The sequence below is a fragment of the Hetaerina americana genome, unplaced genomic scaffold, assembly GCF_022747635.1.
Source record: "Hetaerina americana unplaced genomic scaffold, ioHetAmer1.1.p SCAF_178, whole genome shotgun sequence".
NCBI classification, from domain to species: Eukaryota; Metazoa; Arthropoda; class Insecta; order Odonata; family Calopterygidae; genus Hetaerina; species Hetaerina americana.
In genome coordinates, this window is record NW_027286739.1 from 90,570 (window position 1) to 114,000 (window position 23,431).

The window sequence follows — 23,431 nt, forward strand, 5'->3', positions numbered from 1 at the left end:
AATGATGGGTATCAATTTCAGTACCGTAGCTGTCTGACCTTAGTATGGTAATATTAAAAAAAAGGGTTGCATACTATTAAAAGATGTTCAAATACCTGACACTTCTGAGATTGACAAATGTTTGTAATTTCCAAAGCCATTTGAACTTCTAAGCCAGCTATTAGCTCTATGAAGAGAACACACGTCTGAATTTAAACCTGTTTTGTCATTACAGAGAAACAGCTCGCCTAATAACTACAGCTCCTCCTTTTCAGGGTGAAAAATGAAGGACATCGTTCTGTTGATGATTCTGCAGCATATATCATGCACACATGATAGCCGACCAAACTTTTATCATTTTTTCATCAAATATAATCCATTTACTGTTGACTCTCTAAACAATTCTCTTTTCGGCTCAATAAACTGTGGTTCAATCTTTAGCTAGGTTTGAAATCAATAAGACACATTCTCATATATATAACATATATTTTTGTTAGATTACAAAAATAATAAATAGCTACACAAATATACATTTTTAAATAGGCATTTTAAATCCCATTCTTCACTGAGTATACACATTAGCTACCAAACTTGGTGTGCTTCCTCATCAAGGTACATATTAAGTCAACAGGGATAGGACATATGATGTGGCTGCTTTCACATCTTTTCTATATAGCAGTCTCTGCAACGTTTACCATGGCACTCAAAACACAACACTAGAAACTGATCACTTTTCTTGACCACAACCATTACAAGACCTAAGTGGCATATCATTAATGTAAAATTGTACCTTTACACATGGCTTGTGGATTTAAATTTGTACAACATATATCAGTGGACTTTCACAACCCAATATATCAATATTGAAACAACATTTACGAACAAGATGTTCCACAAGATTGAAAACTTTTAGGTTGCGAGCAAAGTGAAATTTAAATGCACAATCGTAAGTGCTTTTTCATTACATTATATACATTTGAATATTTAGAGATTAAAATTGCCTGATATGACTGTGTCCATTTTCGTCCAGTAATTAGTGTTCTTAAATGGGTATTGTGTAATGGGGTCTGGACTTCATTTCATTTGGTTGAAACACAATAAAAAATGGACTAGTAATGTAACATTCAGTAATGAAATTCAGTGAACACTGCATATTATTTTTTGGTACTTCTACCAGGCTAACAAAATCAATCAGCACTTCGATGCAAGGGTTCTGACTCTTCAATGCCATTCAAAATTTATTTCCCAAGGTAAGAGTGAAAAAGGATTTCACTATAGTGAAAACAGAACATCACTGGTGAAAATGCATATCTTTCGAGGGACACAACAGATGAAAACCAAATAAGTTGGTGCAATTTGATGAAGTATAAAATATATAATAATTCACAATATTTACAATTTCGAAAACGAAATTCCATTGGTTAGTTTGCACCAAACACCCAACCAAACTCTTCCCACATGTGCACCACCTGCCACCATTATCCTTTACCTGTGCTTATACTTTTCATACTTCCAAAGAACGCTCACTGGATAGTGTTTGAACAAATGTGCCAAAAAAAAGGGCACCAATAAACAGTTACTAGAACCTGAGGATTCAACTGACAAGATGAAAACAAATTACGTCAAGTTGTTTTCAATCAGCTCTCGCAAATCAATAACCTACCACATGTCGAGCAAAGAGCACAAAACAATATCTTGAGCAAAAATTTGAAAAACAAATAAAACACAGAGAAAAAAAATGTACATAGAAGCAAGAAAAATATTCAATTTCAGCTTACAAAATTCGTGGCAACATCCAGTGCATATCCCTCCACTTCAAATCAGCATTTCATGAAAAACATTTTGACAAGATTGTCTTTCTAATACTGCTTGCATCTGGAAAACCCAATTATGATGAATATGTCAGCTCTGAAACATCAAGAGCTATAATTTGAATATCATAGTGAAATGGAAAGATAGAACTAATCGAACTTTTTCTACAGTTGCACCTATGTCAGCAATTGCCATTCTCCTATTTTAAACTTGAATAATGTTTCATTATAAACAAAATGCTAAATAGAAAAACCCAAGACATGTTTTCAGATACTGAATGCCGACACAACAATGTACAGGTTAGTCAAACACTGCCTGTGGAACAGCCAAGTTCAGCATTTTAGAGATATCTCACATTTTAATATTCTTCCCAATGGTTTAAGACAACAATAGAGAAGATAACAAATCCCTTCGGTAGCACTTGACCAAATCATCGGTAAGTTTCTCCTGCTCACCTGATAACAACAGACTACATTTCCACCCAGTTATATTAAATATCAATTCACTTATTTTATTAGATCCATAGTGACAAGCCTGAAGATAGACTTTGGTAGGTTCATTACCAATTGTCTAAAAGATAAACAGGATTTGCCACTTGTCTGCACAAAACACTCCCAAGGTTTGCAGTCTCTTAATTGGGTTTCTCTGGTAAAGGAAACAAGAAAAGACAAGATGTGGCAAATTAATCACCTTCACCAGACTGCACACAGTGCAGTGGCCTAAAACTACAATGTCTCCTCTATCTCTTTCCAGCATCTATCCTCAAAATGAAGTCTATTTTAGTTAGAACCTTGCTGCTTCACTCCTGGTCATTCAACATGTCCTGGCATTCTGACCATTACAGAAAAAGAAAAACAACGATCATCTCCACGTATCTTCCATGCAAAAGATCAAGCCATTGTCACTGGAAAATACAATTTTTCCTTCTCATAAGTGGTGACATTCACAAGGCACTTTTTCCCTCATGCTCATCTTCCTCACTCACTTCCAGAGTGGCACCATGCACCAGTTCCTCCCCTTGTCTCCTGCGCCAACCATCCTCATCCTCCTCACTTGAGCTCCGCACAACTGACAGCCCAGATAGCCCACTGCTCCCACCACCACCCTCTGCACCTCCCCTATTGCTGTTGTCCTCCTCCTCTTCCTCCTCTGAAAGGTCATACCATGGACGATCAACTACCACTGCAGTAGAAACCCCTTCCTCGACATCCACTGCAGAGCTGGGGGATACTGGCTCCAAACCACCTTCTGCTACTCCAGTCTGCAAGGTAACAAAATCAAGGAAATGTTTAAAGAGGGTGGGTTAATCAAATGCACTTAGCATCATCATAAAATGGTTAACAAGGAGCAATATAACAACATGAGTAAACTGTTGGCATTTACTTTTAACTAAATTTTGTTTAAATATTATTACAATTATGCGATGGAAGTAGTTGGGTGTGTGACATCAATTCACAATACTACATCAATATCAGTAATAACATCCCACGGAATTTTCTCTACGGCGGTGAGTCCAAGACAATTGAGATGAATATTATTAATCTAGGAATATTGATTGATCAGGGTATCTTAACTTCACAAAGCAATAAATCCTTTCAGTATTTTTACTTGCCAAATGCAAACACATCAACATCTCTTGAAGGAAAATATATTTATAATTCAAGTGCTGCCAGCATATCTATAGAGTCTGTGTTCATTTTTAATTTTGTTTCAGCTTGAACAACAGTTTTTTTCGCTCTCAGTTGGTCACTAAAAGTTTACCAAATGTTTGGGAATGAATCTTTCCCATGCATTAAACACCGCATATTAAGTTTTCAGAATATGCATGATATTTTGCTGCATGACAAAAGTGACCAAATTAACACCTAATCCATAGTCTATTATTTTGTATCCAACGGAAGGGGAACCATGGAATTTGGAGCTGCATGTGCCAAGCAATTTCACCATTACCAAAATCAAATGGTTATGTGCATTACCTCAGGGTGAGTTTCTTCTTTTTCATTTACTTTGAGAAAAGCAATATTTCTTAAAATATCCTTTAATGAAAAGTTTGGTTATATTTTTTCCAGACCCCTGAAACTTAATTAAAAAGGATAGTTGTGATCTGGGAATGTAGATCTTTCAGAGAAAAGAATATTACGTGCACAAAATTTATTACTTTGTATGAGATACAATGTAGGGGGAATGCCATTTTGCTTGTTTTACTTTAAAAACTTAACAAAAATGTATTTAGTTGAAAAATTAACAAAGAGGAAAATGATTACAGTATATCTCTATGAAATTCTTTTAGCATTTATATATATGTTTATAGTTCGACGCTCTATTTGGGCCAGATAATAGTGTGTGGGATCCAAAAGAAATTATATCTGCAGTCTAGGAGTAGTATTTAGGGGAGGCGACTGACAGCTGAGGACATTTGCACCATTAGGGATGGACAGGATAGGAAACAGGATGGAGAAAAAACCGGCATCAGCATTAGCCTACTCTCTGCGAAAGGCGCCAAGGGGTCCACAGTTTAACATCTATCCGATGGATGGCGTACTCAATCAAAGTGCCCTCCACAAAGCACCTCAAGTAGGGATCCAGATACCACTGAAAATATTCAACATTGCCGGGATTTGAACCCGGACCCTCTGGGTGGGAAGCCAGTAAAATAGCCACCACACCATCTCGATCCCCATATCTATAGTGTAGAGAAAGAAAAACATATTACTAAATATTGCCATTTTGACTAACTTGGAATTAGATTATCCCACTTGTTTATTGGAGCTTGGATGTTCAATTTAAGAGGGAAGGAAAGAGAAGTGGCTCACTAGACAACTTAGAAATAATGTCATGGATTTTCAGCCTAGTCACTGTCTCATGCTCCTAATTATGTAACTACATGAACAGGAATGATATGTGAACTGGAAGAGTGCATAAAAGGCATTATTTCACTTTTAGGGATATTGTGATGGTTATTGCATTCCTCCCTCCCCGGACTACAACCTTGACGTGGTGGAAGGGTTTGTGCGTTCCGATGACCCCTAGAGCTGTGCTGGCGGGAGTAATAATAATTGCTCCTGGTAGGGTCACCCATGCCAGATAGGTCGAAGGTTAGGAGCCAGACGAAAGGTAGTCCACGCAGCGTCTGTTCCTCGGTGAGGCGGCTGCAATGGCGTCTGACCCCAGTGGGGCGGCCAGTAAGTGATGGTGTCATGTTAAAAACACTATTGAGGAAGGCAACGGGAAACCACCTCAATTATCATTCCCAAGAAAAATATGATGGACTATACAGATATTTTGAGTCCTGGCAACTACGGGGCTCGGCCCAATCAGCCGTGTGTCGTGCCCGGCAGCGGGGGAGGCAAGGCTTCCACGGCCGTCATCCAACGAAACCCTTGCAAGGGAAAATCAGCAGCAGCAGGACAGAAGACACAGGAGAAGAAGACCACATTAGTTAGAATAGGAACGTGGAATGTTACGACAATGATGAGGACAGGGAAATTGGAGAATGTTAAGCGAGAGATGGAAAGGGGAAATATAGATATTTTAGGTCTATGCGAGGTGAGATGGAAAGATAGCAGGAATTACTGGAGTGATAAGTATAGAATAATATACAGTGGTGGGGACGAGAGCCAACGAGGGGTTGCCATAGTATTAAATGAAGAGGTAGGAAGAAGCGTAGTCAACATAGAGCAGGTAACGGATAGAATACTACTAGTAGAGATAAAAGCAAAACCGACGAACTTAGTTATTATTCAGGTATACATGCCACTGAGCTACCATAAAGAAGAAGAGGTCGATAGGATATACGACCAGTTAGAGGACTTAATCGCGTGTGTTCCTGCAGGGAAACATTTGATAGTGATGGGGAATTGGCATGCGACGGCAGGCGAAGGAAGAGATGGTGACGAGGTCGGGGACTACGGTTTAGGCACGAGGAATGACCGCGGGGAGAAAGCAGTTGAGTTCTGCAGGAGACAGGGCTTAGTCATCACCAACACTTGGTTTAGATACCACAAAAGACGCAGGTATACATGGAAAATGCCAGGTGACTCAAAGGTATCAGCTATATTATATCCTGGTTAGGCACAGGTTTAGGAACAGTGTGATAAATTCGCACAGCTTCCCGGGAGCGGATGCCGACTCTGACCACAATTTAGTTGTTATGAAATGTAGCGTCCGTTTCAAAAAGATAAGGCGGGGGCGGTGAGTTAGAAAATGGAATGTAGAAGCATTAAATGGTTTGAAAAGGAAGGAATACAAACAGGCGGTAGAGGAAATCATGGAGGATGGTAAAGAGCTAAGTACTATCGAAGAAAAATCGGAAAGTTTCAAGAAAGGGTTGCCTAAAGCCGCAAAAGACACTATTGGACACTATTGGAACCGTTAACGCTAAAAGGACTAGGAAACCATGGATCACGGATGAGATGATTACAAAGATGGATGAGTGGCGAAAATGGAAGAATGTAAATACAGAGTTAGGCAAAATGAAGTACAAAGAATTAAACAATAAATTGAGGCGGGCAACAAATAAAGCAAAAGAAGCCTGGTGGAAGACGCAGTGCGAGGATATGGAGAGTCTCCAGAGGAAGGGTGAAATCGGTGCACTGTACAGCAAAGTTAAATCGTTATCGGGAAGTAAGAAAGGAAGAGCTATGCTAACAGTTAGAGATAAGGCGGGTAAGGTAATAGTTGACGCAGGAAAGATCCGAGAGAGATGGAAGGAGTATATAGAAGAACTGTATAGTAAGGAGCTTAGACCAACAAAGTTAGACATTGAAAAAGAAAATGACGTAGAGGAAGACAGCTTAGGTCCAGGCATACTACACAATGAGATAGAAAGGGCATTAAGGGAGATGAAACTAAATAAGGCCGTGGGGGTGGATAACATTCCCGCGGAACTTTTAAAAGGCTTAGGAAAATGTGGGAGGAAGAGGCTATATGGGGTGATCTGCAGTATTTATGAGGAGGGAGTCTGGCCGGAAGACTTAGTGAGATCAGTTTTAGTTACTATTCCGAAAAAGCTAAAGGCCACGTCATGTGAGGACTATAGGACAATTAGTTTGATATCCCACGCAGCTAAAGCTGTTCTTAGGATCATAAACAAAAGGATAGAGAGTAGGGCAAATGATTACTTAGGGGATGATCAGTTTGGGTTTAGGAAGGGGAGAAGTACGCATGATGCTATTGCAGTAATGAGATTATTAATCGAGAGGAATTTAGAACACAACCAGGAGGTATTTGCCTGTTTCGTAGATTTCGAAAAAGCGTTTGATAGAGTGAATTGGGGAAAACTAATGAGTATATTGCAGAAAATAGGAATAGATTGGAGGGAAAGGAGGCTAATCTACAACCTGTAGATGTCTCAGACTGCTCAGGTGCGGGTGGGGAATGGGGAGTCCGGTTGGGCAGTGTTAGGAAGAGGTGTAAGGCAGGGTTGCCCATTATCACCGTTGCTGTTCAACCTGTATGCAGAGGAAATGATTAAAGAGGCATGGGAAGAACTGGAGGTAGGAATGAAATTGGGTGGTGAATTTGTAAAATCAGTTAGGTTCGCTGATGACCAAGCTTTAGTTTGTCAGTCAGCCAAGGGGCTGCAAGCATTGCAGAGTGAATTGGAAATTCAGTGCGACAGGTATGGGATGAGAATTAATATTAATAAAACAAAGGTTATGCGATTTTCTAGAAAGAAAAAGGCTAAGCTTAACATTAAAGTAGAAGGGCAAAATCTAGAGCAGGTAGAACAGTTTACGTTTCTCGGTACTGTTTTGGACCAACACGGTCAAAGTAATAGGGACGTAAGGCGAAGAATTGCGCTAGGCAAAGAGGCTTTCACAAGGAGGAGGGAGTTGATGACAGGGACGTTGAGTAAGGATGTTAAGAAAAGACTCGTAAAAACTTTAATTTGGAGTGTAGCTATGTACGGTGCGGAAACGTGGTCATTGAAGCAGGAGGATAGACGTAGATTGGAGGCTTTTGAAATGTGGGTGTGGAGAAGAATGGAGAAGGTGAAATGGACAGAGAAGAAAACAAACAAGGAAGTACTTGGTATGGTGGGTGAAGAGAGGGGTTTGTTGGGAGCAATCCTATGGAGGCAGGAAAAGTGGATGAAGGGGTTATTGACCGGCAGCGGGATGTTGAAGACTGTAATTGAGGGGAGAATGTTAGGCAAATGAGGAAAGGGAAGGAACAGGATAGTGATGTTGGATGGGATGAAGGGAGGAAGAAAGTACTCAGAGATGAAGAGGGACCTGATATAGAGTAGGATGATGAATTTTTTGTTTTGTTAGGAATAATAAAATGTTTGTTTGGTAGTTGTGTCCATCCAAAAACCTACCTTAACCGGTAGATTACCTTAAAAAAAAATATTGCATTCCTATAATCACATCCATTTTTTGCCGATGGAAATTGGTAATTCCCCGTGCATGCCATGGCTTACATTTTGTGATAGCTGAATTGTTGAAATGTAGCAAAATAGTGAAGATACTTCATTTAGGATAATAGGCCTGAGTGCTGTGAAAAAAAGTGTTGCAAACAAGCAACCACCATTTCAAATGAGAAGCAGAATAATAACTAAAACATACTGTAATTTTTAAAATTTCACCTTACATGATTTCTTCCTTCCTTCAGATTTTCCCAATGTGTACATACAGAATTGGCACACAGAGAATTCCTGTTGAATATGACCCATGATAGATAATGTATTTTAAGAACTTGGCCTTTATACAACAACAGTTAAATAACAAAAGACACTTCTTTATCCATCAACTTTTCCAAAGTACTTCTAATTGGAATTAAAGAAATGATATTTGGCAAAGTCATGCTAACAAAGGTAACCATCAAACCTGATTGATGGATATTCCATAAATTTTTCAAATTATGGATTTAGAACCATAATGCAACCAACATTAGACTAATACAAATATTTAAAAAATACCTACTAAATTTTATTTTGAGTTATCAATGGAAATAAATGCATGTGGCTAAAAAGGCAGATGCATATATGGATTTAACACTACCAAACTAACCCCATCATATGCTGAATGTAATGTTGGTAATGATATTTCATCATATCTCATCTATAACAATCTCACTAGAAGACATCAAAACTTAACTATGCCAACTTGACCAAAAGGATTGTGGTCCTGATGAACTCCCAGCCCTACTTCTGAGTATGTGTCTCGAGCCATTACTTTATCCTTTGTATATACTCTTCCTCATTACTGGGATATTTCCTGGCGAACTTTAATCCACATATATAGTACCTATACATAAGCAAGGTAACAGAAATAATGTAACTACTAATGCCTGATTGCCACACTCCCATTAATAACAAATCCTTAGAATCATTGGTTTGTAGATAAGCCAACTCCTATCTTAATTTTATCACTATCCCTCAGCAGCATGGTTCCCCTAAAAAAAGACCAACAATCACTAATCTTTCGGCTTTTTAAAAGGATCATAAATAAGACTTTTGATACTGTTAGCCATGTGCTTCTTCTTAGAAAGTTGGATACATTGTGAATGAGTGGTACCTTACTTGACTGTTGGGGAAGTTATTTGACCAATAGAGAAGTTTAAGTAAAAATTAATGCATCTAAAAGTTAATGTTTCTATCCATCATTAAGTATTCCCCAAGGGTCCTCCCTTGGTATGACCCTCTGGGTCCACTATCATTCAACTTACTTATAATGATATCATAATGGCTTTAGTCTCAATTCCTTTTCTTTTGTATGCTGATGACTTACAATTTTTTAACAGTTCAATCAATAGATAATTACCTAACTCAGCAAAACTGCCTTTATAGTCTTAAAACCTGGTGGTTATTCAATTTTCAATTAAAAAAATACTATTCTGTAACTTTCAACCGGAAAAATAGTCCATGGCATTATGAATATAGACTAAGCAATTATCCTCTTTGACAAATTCCAAAGAAACTGCGGGAGATGCCGCAACAGTAACTTTTAACGGAGTCATCCGCTAATGTGCATTTCAATGCAACAATTTCAGAGCGTAAAAATCATTCGCCTTGACTGGGACTCGAACCCAGATCCCTCAATATCCGGTCGAGTGCTTTAGCCACTTAAGCTACCGAGGCGTCCTCTTAAACTCTGAAATTTTGGGGCTTTTAAAGGAACTAGATGTTATGACGAAATACCGTACATACAATGTCACATGTATTCGTAGTCGTGCGCGAGGCGCCACTGTCCACGAGGTTAAAGCCAACTTTAAACACGTATGGTGTTTTCCCTTTGACAAATTCCAAAGAAACTGCGGGAGATGCCGCAACAGTAACTTTTAACGGAGTCATCCGCTAATGTGCATTTCAATGCAACAATTTCAGAGCGTAAAAATCATTCGCCTTGACTGGGACTCGAACCCAGATCCCTCAATATCCGGTCGAGTGCTTTAGCCACTTAAGCTACCGAGGCGTCCTCTTAAACTCTGCCTGATTAACAAATATAAAAGACCTAGGAGTTATATTGACTCCTAGTTAACATTCCATCAGCATTATAACTATGTTAAATCCAATTGATTTATATCCTCTAGATTGATCTTCCAATACTGTAAAAACTTTAATCATATATAACCATTTTAAGTTCTACTTATCTTGTTGGTTAGGTCACTCTGTTAATACTGCTCTACTGTCACCTTACTACAAGCTCCTTATTTATACAATAGAACATATTCAAAGAAAATTTGTGCACACAATTGCATCCAAATTCAATATTCACAAAGATCTTTTTATAGCTAACATGAAATGTTACCTCTCCTAAATCTTCCCTCCTTGCATGAGCATTGAAAAATTAAAAACAACGTTTCTTTATAAATTACCACATAACAAGTTAAATTCATTAGAACTCCCAAGTGCAATATCTTTCAGAGGACCTTAACACAAGGTATGAAGCACTCTATGAAACATCATGCACAAAATTGCACTTACTACTCACCTATAAGCCAGATTATGAGAGATGCCAACAGTTGTGATTATATTGACCTATTTTTTATGTCACCAGGATCTCTTAAAAAATGTAATTTAAAATACCTGAAGAATTAAAGAATGCTAATTATTGCTGTATGGATATGTGTACATGTCAATAAGTTGTTCCTAATGCCCATTGGGTAAATTTTCTTAACTGATAAGGTCTATTTAATCCTCATTCCAAAATAAATCTATGTTGGACAGATTCATTTTCAAAGTTGCCAACTTAAGTATGGTCAATAGCCAACTACTTTGAATGATGGAAATCTCCCTCTCTAGCAAACCCAATGCAGTTTAGTACATTGAAATTTCACTGGGAACAATAAAGAAAGAATCCTGTATTATGATGGTAGTTCCAATATAAGTTACTTACCTATGCCGTGCCATCTGAGAATATTAACTTACTATTCTTATTAAGAAAATGTAGACATAACCCATCAATGAAAATCATGTCTGCTCCCCTGGTACAGCTAATTGGAATAAGAAAGTGAAATGCCTGGATTTTTGTTAAATGAAGTTACTCATGAGAGTATTAGAGCAGGGGGATACCTCATTCTGTATGATACATAATTCCTGGTAAATTAATGCTATATTTGGGCTTTTCCATGTCATGACACATCCCAGTTAAACTATAATTTGAATTCATAGTGAGCATGGAACAAGAATGGATGAACTAGCTACCTACCAACTGTTTGTCCTCAGGGCTGACTGCATTTGAAGATTGGCCCTGCGATGGCACTTCTTGTGGTCTTATGTCCACTGTGTCACAGTTCAAACCTGAGGTCCTCTTTGTTGCCTTCTGAGCTGCTTCAACATTTGCAGTCGTCTCTTCCATGTGATCAACACAAGCACTTCGCTCCGAAAGAATTGGGGACAGGTGGGCAGGGTCGCTTGGTGGGGTACAGGGTGGATTAGGGAGTGGAGCTGGGGAATGGGGCGGTCGAGGAGGGGGTGGGGTGTGTGGGAGAGTCATCTCCTCCATGCTGCCTTTCTGCCTTTGCTGTTGTTGAACCCGAGTCCTCCCAATGTATGCCTCGAGGGCTTTCTCCGGATGAGCCAAGAATTGTTCTGCAGCAACCGACCCTATCCTCCTCCCCATGCACTTAAGGTGGTATGTGGCCAGAGTCCTGTGGTGGTGCCCACTGGTATGATGTAACTTGTCCTCCAAGGCAACAACCCCTCCTCCCCCACCAATCATGGCCGCTTCCCTGGCTCCAACAGCACGCGTTGCCGCAGAATAATAGCAGGAAGATGATGATGAAGGCAGAGAGGCTGAGGATGAGGGTCTTGGGGGTGCCACCATCATTATGCCGGAATCCTCAGAGGCAGCCACACTTGCCAATTCCGCCCGCACCTGACTGGTCCTATGGCCACCTGTGCTGCTGCCAGGACTCCCATGCCGGTCACATATGGGGCTCACAGGGGCCGTTGTTAGCACAGTCTGAGGAGGATGGGATTGTGTGCCCGTGCTGCCATCTTTTCCCCCAGACAACACAGACTCCACTGGTGGGTCTGGGCGATCACTGTTCGGACAGTTTGTCATACCCAACCTTGGTGATTCCTGACAGGTGGAAGGGGATGAGTCAACGCTCCCATTAGTGATTCGAGGACTAAGGTACGTCTCTTTGAAGTCTTCAGGCGATATTTCCTGCGAGCGCTTGCTGCTACTACCACCAGAAGATGGGGTGGAGGTAAGAGATTGAGATGAGAGGGATGGGCCCACAGGTGATGCTGTCTTTTTCCTCTTGGTTGAGGGCCATCTCGCTTTTGCCGACAGTTTCTGGAGAAAGTTACGCTTTTTCAATCCGGAGGAGTGCGGTACTGGGAGAAGACCCATGGAAATTGTTCCAATACCCGATCCACCAGATAAACCTGTCTCACCACAAGATTCCGAGCCAATGTCCTGCACATCACACACCATGGACAATGTCAACTCATCTGTCCCAACTCTGGGAGTGGTTCCAGCCAGTAGATCTGGACGAGAGTTGGCTGATAATGAGGATGAAGAGGCAGACGAGTGAGATGCTGTAGATGTGCGCCCCTCTGTGGCACTCCCCACTGTGCCAGGAGCACTGGGTGTGCCCCCATGCTTAGATCGTCCAGTCACCGGACCACCAACTGCTACACCTGTTGCGCTGCCATCCTTCACTCCCCGTCCCCCAGGGGGAGGAAGAGTCTCCTGACCACCCGCTCCCCTTGCCATGGAATGACCATCTCCCCCTCCTCCGAGCAGGTCTTCAACTGACACACTGAGTCCCCTCTCCCTCTCATCCTCCCCTGCATCCTCCTCCATCGGTATCCCACGATTTATTGTGGTCTCAGAGACACTTCTGTGCAGCACCACATCCCATGGCAACGTGGCTGATGTTTGAGACTTCTGCGACCCCCTCCCTAGCATCTTCCCACGGCGACCCCTCCTCCTCCCACCAGGTGCTGCAGAAGCAGAGCTGCTTCCATGGATTTTGGACTGTGATACGTGATGATGGTTTGTCCCACCACCGACTTCATCTTCATGGGGTTCAATGACTTCCAAGACAGATGCATTTCCACTCTCAGAGGTCAAGGAGAGACCGTGTAATCGCTGACGTAGCTCAGCTTCTTGGACCGTCCTGAAAAAGAATTGGATTTGAAATCACTACCAATCAAACACTGAGAACGTAATTTTATAAAATATTTAATTTTTCAACGATCAATTTTTTATTTCGATAAAAGCAAAATTTTGTTCTCAATGGAATTTGTGATAATAATAAGGCTAATTTGTGAATTTTCAATCCAGGAGCAATGCACTTTCTTCAAATTTGTGCTCTTCTACATCTACACAATACCCCATGTGCAGTCCACATGGATGTGTGGCAGGGGGTAGTAGGTCACCAGCCATTCATGCAGTATTACGGATATATATATGTATGTATACATATCAACACGTATTCATACATACACATACAGACAAGTATATACTGTATTTCCTCATCCATAAGACACTTGTGCATAAGATTCACTGTAATTTTTCACATCAGAATTTACGCAAAATATTTGGATAGACATAAAAGGATCATAACATTATAATTTAATAATTAATATAAAGAAAATGGAACTGCTACATTAAAAATGTAGAAGCTATACCATCATTTATTCATCATAGAGTCCCAGAAATTCATCATCACTGCTGTTAAATCATTTCTGCAGTTAATTCCACTGGGGCTGTCACTTTCCTCATACACAACGTCATCTTTACTTCTATTTTTTTTATTTGGTTTTTTTTTCTGCCAGGACCTATTCAACCAATCGCAGACACTAAGTTTGGATGGCTGTTTCATTCTACCCGTCAGTGTGGCATTCATGAGTGCTGCCTTTCATATTCAAAGGGGCAGTTTTTGTAATATTGGACTACTGGTATGTATGCACAGACCATTTCTCTTCATGAATCACTCACAACATGATGCCAGAAAAATTGGCAATAGAAATCCCTAGCCAACATGTGCGACAGACATAGGCAGCGCTCAGGACAAATGATTTTAGCAATGACACTAAAGGACTTATATTGGCCCCATACTATTTAGGTAGGCTAGACCACAAAGATAAGATAAGGGAGATATATTCCAGTACAGATTGATACAAATACTAGATTTTTCCTTGGAAATTCACGAATCATAATAGTAAGAAACCTAAGTCACTATAGAAATATTAAATAAATTTAATTTACCACTCGGGACAAGATTATATGTTGTGTAGACATTAGGTTTATTCATAAGTGCATGTGTATGATAATTGATAATATATTATAGATTTTGTGGTTTAGATTGGCTTGAATTTGTGGGTTTTGTATGCGGTTTTATTCTTAATTATGGGAGATGATCTGACACCCTACGCCACACACCCTTATGGTGGCTTGCGAGGTATGATGCAGATGTATCACTGATTTTCTCGCTTCAATTGAAATCATTTTTCATTGAAACAGTAATCCCATTCTTCCTAAGATTTATTGTCAGGTTCTTAACTTTTTCCTCAAACTTTGGCCTTTTAGGGACCATATGAAAGTAAAGTTTTTTTACTCAAAAGTATATCGGGAGATATACAATGAATGCATTAGCAGTGGGGCGACATATCTAGGGATTTATTTGGCAATTTTTTTGGGAAGTTATTTCAAGAAAATATTAAAACTCGATTGTTTACTACTAACTCAAATTGGTGATTCTAATCAAAATTGTTATAAAGGCAATATTTCAATGTCTGATGCAGGAAAAAATAATTAATTTAAGTAGTTTTCTGGTTAATTGGCTTATGCTTATAGGTCAAAGTTATACGCATACAACCTCTGCCCATAAGATGCAGGTTGATTTTAGAGCACATTTTGGGGCAAAAAGAGTACATCCTATGGGCCAGAAAATATGGTATATGCACTGATGGTACCATTTTTTTCCCAGCTGATGTGAGGTGCCACTGTTACCGTCTCTTAATTGATCTTAGAAGCACATCTTAAGCCTACCTCTGACCTCTGCAATTCTTTGGTAATCTTGAAATTAGCTCGACATCTTGATAAAACTAAGATCTAAAATTTATTTAAGAAATTCAATTTAAAATTTAATCTTCGATTTTAAAATGGGTCCCATCACAATTCCTTCAACAAGTTTGTCACACTGCTGTTTGTCATTTAATCCTTTCGTAAACTTTCAAACTCTACACTGCACACAATCTAATTTTTATTAAACCCACCTCAAGGTGATACTTGCTGCATACTCCAGGTAAGCAGCTTGAGTTTTTGAAATAATCACCTAGGCACCTCTCTTACCCATGAGAGATCATGAGTCAAGAGTGATGCCAAGATATTTTATGAATTCCACATTTCGTTCATTATTATTGATGCTGTATAGAGTTTGGAGAGAGCAATTCTATTTCCAAAAGTTAATAACAAACATTTTTGAAGACTTAACTCAGAATACTATTCCTGAACAATAGGGCCATTAACCAAGGCATTTCTATTAGACTGCCAATATCCCTGTACACTACTCAATAGTCGGAAAACAAGCAATTCTCACTCTTGACAGTGCTAGCTAGGTCATTAATGTATTTTAAGAATAAAAGCAGGTCTATGACTCTTCCTTCTGGTACACCTGAAGATAACTCAAGTGAATTATGAAACCATAACATCAATAACCACTCAATGTGCATGACTCTAAGAATTCTCATATAATTTATCAGGGGCACCTCGTCAAAAGCATTTTTTAAGTTTAGAAATATTAAATCAACCTGATTGTTGTATTCACCTGATACTAACATGCCGCGCAGAAAAAGAAATAGCTGTCTCAATAGATTATCTTTTTGGAATTCATGCTGATTACTAATCAATGGGTACCTTGCATTCTGCTAGTGACTAAATAAAAGTATTTTTTACTCCAATGTCTAATAAACAGATACAGGAATTTAATTAGAATCATGAGATTCTTTGGGTTCAATGCATTTCCGACGAATAGAGTATTCCACAACAGAATACTTTGATTTTATCCTTCACATAATGATATTGACGAGGTAATTCTGTAGTTTTTTCCTCAATGTGGATTAAAGACCCTTTGGAAAGAATTCTATAAATTAGCTTTTTTCTAAACAGGATGTTATTTTTTGTACTTGACAATCTTTTACAGAGCATACCAAAGGCATGTTTCCTTGAACTTCTCTCACATAACTGGAATGCTATGGCATTTTCTTTAACTGAATCCCTTAAATGTTACTCTAGAAATCAGCCCAGGCTTACCGAAATGCTGACTTTTTCAACGACTTAGAATTTTTGTAGATTTCTAAAAACATAGTATATTTACTACTTGGTAAACCTTGGTAGCCATTTTTCAAAGCAACTCCTTTGCTCTCAATGCCTTTCACACTTGGACAAAAAAACACTACGTGTTTTTTTGTCCAAGCTTCTGCATTTTTCTCTCTTTAGTTTTCTAGGTATTGACTTCTCAAATTGTGATATCTAGTAAGTCTTTCCATGTTTTCTCAGCACTGCCTTTGTTGCTCAATTATCTGAATTTTGGAAATCAGTCAGCTTGCCGGCCCTGTTGAATAAGTAAGTTTTACTTGCATAGGTTGAATTTCTCTCTACTCTAAAGGAGAATTTAGCACGTACAGGTTTATGATCACTAATTCTATGAAACATAAATTCAAAACCTGCTCAGGCACATTTGCTGCCAAAAAATCAAGAAGAGAATTAACCCTAGTTGATTAGGTCTCTAATTAATGCAAGGGATTATTAGCGATTGTGCTCGAGAACAATTTGCATATGTTTTTGTCTTTTACGCTTTGCTCAAAATAGTATGTGCTCCTATCTATCTCGAAAAGGTTGGAATCTCCACCTTGTGCGCTTAGTCTCTGACTGGTTATGCATGATTTAGGATTGGCTTCATTATATTTTCTTTCAGTTAAGGTCATTGATGCTAACTTGAACATGTGTGAACAAGGTGCGCAAGGTTCATCACTCAATGGAACCCTTAGAGACATAAGAGCATTTATTGTTATTAAGTAATCTACCAGTTAAGGTAGGTTTTTGGATGGACACAGCTAGTAAAAATATTTTGTGAATCCTGACAAAACACAAAATCCAGCATCCTACTCTACATCAGGTCCCTCTTCAATCTCAGAGTACTTTCTTCCTCCCTTCATCCCGTCCAACATCACTATCCTGTTCCTTCCCTTTCCTCTTCTGCCCAACATTCTCCCCTCAATTACAGTCTTCAACGTCCCACTGCTGGTCAATACCCCCTTCATCCACTTTTCCTGCCTCTATAAGATTTCTCCCAACAAACCACTCTCTTTGCCCACCATACCAAGTACTTCTTCGTTTGTTTTCTTCTCTGTCCATTTCACCTTCTCCATTCTTCTCCACACCCACATTTCAAAAGCCTCCAGTCTACATCTATACTCCTGCTTCAATGACCACATTTCCTAACCTTTGTTTTTTATTAAAATTGATTTTCATCCCATACCTGTCGCACAGGAGGACAAAAACTAGAGCAGGTAGAACAGTTTATGTATCTCGGAAGTGTTTTGGACCAACATGGTGAAAGTAGTATGGACATAAGGAGAAGAATTGCAATAGGTAAAGAGGCTTTCACAAGGAGGAGGGAGTTTATGAGAGGGACGTTGAGTAAGGATATTAAAAAAAGACTTTTAAAAACTTTGATATGGAGTTGATGAGAGGAACGTTGAGTAAGGATATTAAAAAAAGACTTGTAAAAACTTTGATGTGGAGCGTAGCAATGTACGGCATGGACACGTGGTCATAGAAGCAGGAGGATAGACGTAGACCGGAGGCTTTTCAAATGTGGGTGTGGAGAAGAATGGAGAAGGTGAAATGGACAGAGAAGAAAACAAACAAGGAAGTACTTGGTATGGTGGGCGGGGACAGGGGTTTGTTGGAAGAAATCCTATGGAGGCAGAAAAAGTGGATAAATAGCGTATTGACCGGCAGTGGGATGTTGAAGACTGTAATAGAGGGGAAAATGTCAGGCAAACGAGGAAAGGGAAGGAACAGGATAAGGATGTAGGAAGGGAGGAAGAAAGTGCTCAGAGATGAAGAGGGACCAGATATAGAGTAGGATGCTAGATTTTCTTTTGTTATGAGTCACAAAATATTTATTTGGTAATTGTGTCCACCCAAAAACCTACCTTAACGGGTAGATTACCTTACCAACCTACCTACCTGTCACACTAAATTTCCAATTCATTCAGCAATGCTTGCAACCCCTTGGCTGACTGACAAACTAAAGCTTGGTCATCAGCAAACCTAACAGATTTTACAAATTCACCACCCAATTTCACTCCTATCTCCAGTTCTTCCCATGCCTCTTTAATCATTTCCTCTGCATACAGGTTGAACAGCAACGGTGATAATGTGCAACCCTGCCTTTCACCTCTTCCTAACACTGCCCATCTACACTACCCATTCCCCACTTGCACCTGAGCAGTCTGAGACATCTACAGGTTGTAGATTAGCCTCCTTTCCCTCCAATCTATTCCTATTTTCTGCAATATACTCATTACTTTTTCCCAATTCACTCTATCAAAAGCTTTTTCGAAATCTACGAAACAGGCAAATACCTCCTGGTTATATTCTCTATTCCTCTCCATTAATAATCTCATTACTGCAATGGCATCACGCGTACCTCTGCCCTTCCTAAACCCAAACTGATCATCCCCTAAGTAATCATTTGCCCTACTCTCTATCCTTTTGTTTATGATCCTGAGAACAACTTAAGCTGCGTGGGATATCAAACTTATTGTCCTGTAGTCCTCACATGATGTAGCCTTTACCTTTTTCGGAATAGGAACTAACACTGACCTTACAAAGTCTTTTGGCCAGATTCCTTCCTCATAGATACTATAGCCCATATAGCCTCTTCCTCCCACTTTTCCGTTAACATTTCAATAGTTCCGCGGAAATGTTATCCACCCCCACGGCCTTATTTAGTTTCATCTACCTTAATGCCCTTTCTATCTCATTGTCTAGTATTCCAGGGCCTAAGCAAGCTTCCCCTATGTCATGTTCCTTTTCTATGTCTAACTTTGTTGGTCCAAGTTCTTTACTATACAGTTCTTCTATATACTCCTTCCATCTCTCTCGGATCTTTCCTGCGTCAACTATTACCTTACCCGCCTTATCTCTAACTGTTAGCATAGCTCTTCCTTTCTTACTTCCCGATAACGATTTAACTTTGCTGTACAGTGCACCGATTTCACCCTTCCTCTGGAGACTCTACATATCCTCGCACTGCGTCTTCCACCAGGCTTCTTTTGCTTTATTTGTTGCCCGCCTCAATTTATTGTTTAATTCTTTGTACTTCATTTTGCCTAACTCTGTATTTACATTCTTCCATTTTCTCCTCTCATCCATCTTTGTGATCATCTCATCCGTGATCCATGGTTTCCTAGTCCTTTTCGCGTTAATGGTTCCAATAGTATTTTTTGCGGCTTTTGATAACCTTTTTTTGACACATTCCCATTTTTCTTCGAGTTTACTCAGCTCTTTGTCATCCTCCATGATTTTTTCTACAGCCTGTTGGTACTCCTTCCTTGTCAATCCATTTAATGCTTCTACATTCCATTTCCTAACCCACCCTGCCTTATCTTTTTGAAATGGAGGCTACATTTCATAACAACTAAATTGTGGTCAGAGTCGGCATCCGCTCCCGGGAAGCTGTGTGAATTTATCACACTGTTCCTAAACTTGAGTCTAACCAGGATATAATCTCGCTGATACCTTTCTGAGTCACCTGGCATTTTCCATGTATACCTGCGTCTGCGTGGTGTCTAAACCAAGTGTTGGTGATGACTAACCCTTGTCTCTTGCAGCAACTCACTCACTTATGTCCTCTAACAGATTGTATATCCTATTGAACTCTTCCTTTTTACTCCCGCCAGCACAGCTCTAGGGGTCATCAGAACGCACAAGCCGTTCCACCACGTCAAGGTTGTAGTCCAGGGAGGCAATGAGAGCATTAAGGGTCCAAATTTAAATTTATGAAGACATTCACAACAATATATCAGAAATTTACATTGTACATAAATTTAATGAATAATTACTTTCAGTGCACATTGTTAAGCTATTCAATTACTGTAAGCATTGTGAAAGAATATGAGCACCAATTAGATCATTAAAATACCTATATTAAAAAGTCATGACTGCAATCTTAACCAATTTTTTGAATCAGAGATAACTGATATACATCGGTCATTAATTAATTCCTTCAAAAACCCCAATAGAGGGCACTCAAAGTATCAGAAAGTCTGCTTTTAGTAAGCCTTGTCTCTCACTAGACTCCTGTTAAAGTTTCAGCCATATCCATTATGTGGTTTAATTTTCATAGTCAATTGAAGCAATAAACTTTTGTTTATTAAGAAAAATGGGAAAAAGTGAAATCCATGGAATGATTAAACTCTCAACTTTAAGCACCTTTTGTAGCTCTTCCCCATGATGCCATTACCAAGTTGCGAACACCAAATTTTTAGCAAAAAAAGTTAACATACCCAACTCCTTCTCCTATCCCCAGCAACAAGCCGAAGTCACATGACTTCCTTCGTGTCTCCTCTCTCTCCTCAATCTCGCTGTACACAGCATCGAGGGACAAGGCCATGAGTTTCCGCTCCTCCTCATCTTCACCTTCAGCAGAGCAGGATGAGCTGGGGGAAGACGCCCTTGATGACGGCCGAGACGAAGATGAAGACGATGAAGATGAAGCCGAAGAACATGAAGCAGATGAGGTTGAAGATGACAGCTCGCCCACACCCTCCACTCTGACCACTTCCCCAGCATCAGACTCAGCTTCAGCCAGTGCACACCTGGTGGGGAAATGCATATTTCGAGTGAATCAACATTAATCAAACTATTATTCCAAAGATGTTCAGTAACCATTTGTTTGAAAGGCCAGCATGTTAAGAGGACTTGAAACCAAGGTTAACAGCCTTGTTGAACAGCCCAGTTGAACCTTCATTATCTAATATTGATTTTTGGCTATTTTTTTTACTCAGGAATGCATCTAAAACATTTTTGATTTTAAGAGTCCAATTATGATGTATCAGTAAAGATGAATAAAAAATGATCATATCAGAAGCATGACATGCAAAAACTGAATTTAACTTTACATTCTTTTTCATTCCTTACAGAATGGAATCATTTTGGTTTTTTATTTAGAACTAATGAAATTTCTACCACAGTTGACTCACGTTCAAGATGCATAAAAAGTAGAGGAATCAAAATTCATTTAAATCGATCAGCACATATCACCAAGCAAGGCTTTAGCAAAATGAAAAGTAGTATTACAGTAGAATATTGATTATCTGGGAGGAAAAGAAAATAAATTACCGATGCTAAAACCTTAGTACAAACTTGGCTATGATATCATGAATGCAATAGCTTATGAAAATACTGAAAGTCACCTATAATCTTAAAAAAAAAATACCTTTTGCTGTGGTGAAAGAGGATAGCTGACTTGGTCTCACTCTACAAAATAACCCTGAGTCAGTACAAATGACTCTCTCATATTATTTTTGCATTAGCTAACTTTATCAGATTTTAAATATTTGTGCTCTGCTTATAAAACAGTGCAATCCAGAAAATACATTCAATATAATTTTCAACCCCACAGAGAGTATATATAACTATTTAATTTTTTAATAGTTGGGATAATTTTGGCTTTGGGTAATCCTTTTCTCTATTCAAATTCACAGATTCCAAATTAATATTGAACCATAGAAAACAAGTTGCTATATATGACACACAAAGTAGGTACATAAGTAATATATACCTCCATCATACACAGCTTTGATGTCACTTCATGCGAATGCACCTCTTGTAAATTATTCACCCCCATGGTCAATTACTCTTAATTTCAATTATTTTTGTTAGTTCACATCATTGAACATAAGAGTGTTGTATGAATTACTACAATTATTCAAGAATTTACAAAATAAAAAAGTTTGTTTAGGAAATGGACCTTACTTTGTACAGAATAGTGGGTACAAAAATACTCAAATAATAAGAATGCAAAATGTCAATGGGTGGTTGTTTCCATGGTAGGAAAATACTTTCACTTAAGAGGTATTTACCACATCTTTTTCAAAACTGACACACACACTCTTGGGTTATCTAACTAACAAAGTCATCACAAAGTATATTATTTGTCAAAGCTGGCAAGTTGCATTCAATCGAAATTTACATTTCCATATTACCAATCTAATAAGTAGTTAAGTACTAATAAAATTGCAGTAATTTTCATACGTGAGCAGGTGAAGTGCTTCCTTCTCATTATTCATGCTGCTTGGTGTAGTAGCATTTGTGGTACTGGGATTCTGATTGGTGGTTGAAGCATTTCTACCCCTTCCATTGGCCTCCTTACGCCACCACTGTTCGGCCAGCAAAAGCCGGTGCTCCATATCAGCAAGGCTTCCGGAAAAGTGGGCTTTGTGCAGACGCGATATAAGGAGGTGCTCGGACACGCCACTTCCCCTTCCACTAACAGCTTCCCCAAACTCCCGACACATCTCGTCCCTCTCTTTGGCCAATCGTTTTCCCACCATCAGTACTTCCCTACACAAATTAATTGAAGGATGAAAAGAAAAAAGTAATTATTTATTGTTCTGGAAAATATATCCAATGAGAAAATGAATAAATGAATGCCTCAATAATATAATATTAACGGGTGCACAGTTGATATTAAAATAAAAAAATTAAGAAATATTTCACTCAAAACTGGTTAGGTTTCAAAATGGAATCAACTGATAAAATTCATGGCTAAAATTAGCTCTAAAAGAACTCACTGTAACACTTATTAGAAATATATAACAGTTTTGAACAATTGAAATTTATCATAATAATATTTTCATATAGTTTAATAAGTCATTTACACTGAAGTGTTTGGGGGATCATGATTACTGCATATGCCAGAAGCAGAACATCAGATATGAAATAAAAGTACTGATTGGCAAGTGAAAGGGTTTTTGCAAGCCCTTGAACATTTTACACATATAGGGGTGCCTCAAGACAATTTCAGAGGTGGAACAGTTCTGCTACGTTAAAGTCAAGGCAGAAGTAGGACAACATAATAGCAATTGCCATACTTGTCGGATATGAGCCCAGCCTGCCTTTGAAATGCTTCCAAATGAAAAGAAACCTATAAAATGACA

General features: G+C 39.0%; 1 protein-coding gene across 1 annotated transcript in view; it reads right to left on the minus strand.

Moving 5' to 3' along the window:
• Positions 1–445: 445 nt before the first annotated feature.
• LOC139687183 (uncharacterized) overlaps positions 446–23,431 on the minus strand; it is a 40,099-nt gene continuing 17,113 nt past the window's right edge. Inside the window, exons 7-10 of the mRNA XM_071584308.1 lie at positions 22,527–22,835; positions 20,777–21,088; positions 11,445–13,368; positions 446–3,052 (exon numbers count right to left, since the gene is read on the minus strand). Of these exons, the coding sequence (XP_071440409.1) occupies positions 2,735–3,052; positions 11,445–13,368; positions 20,777–21,088; positions 22,527–22,835 (2,863 nt within the window). The 3' untranslated portion in view covers positions 446–2,734. The remainder of the gene's footprint in view (positions 3,053–11,444; positions 13,369–20,776; positions 21,089–22,526; positions 22,836–23,431) is intronic.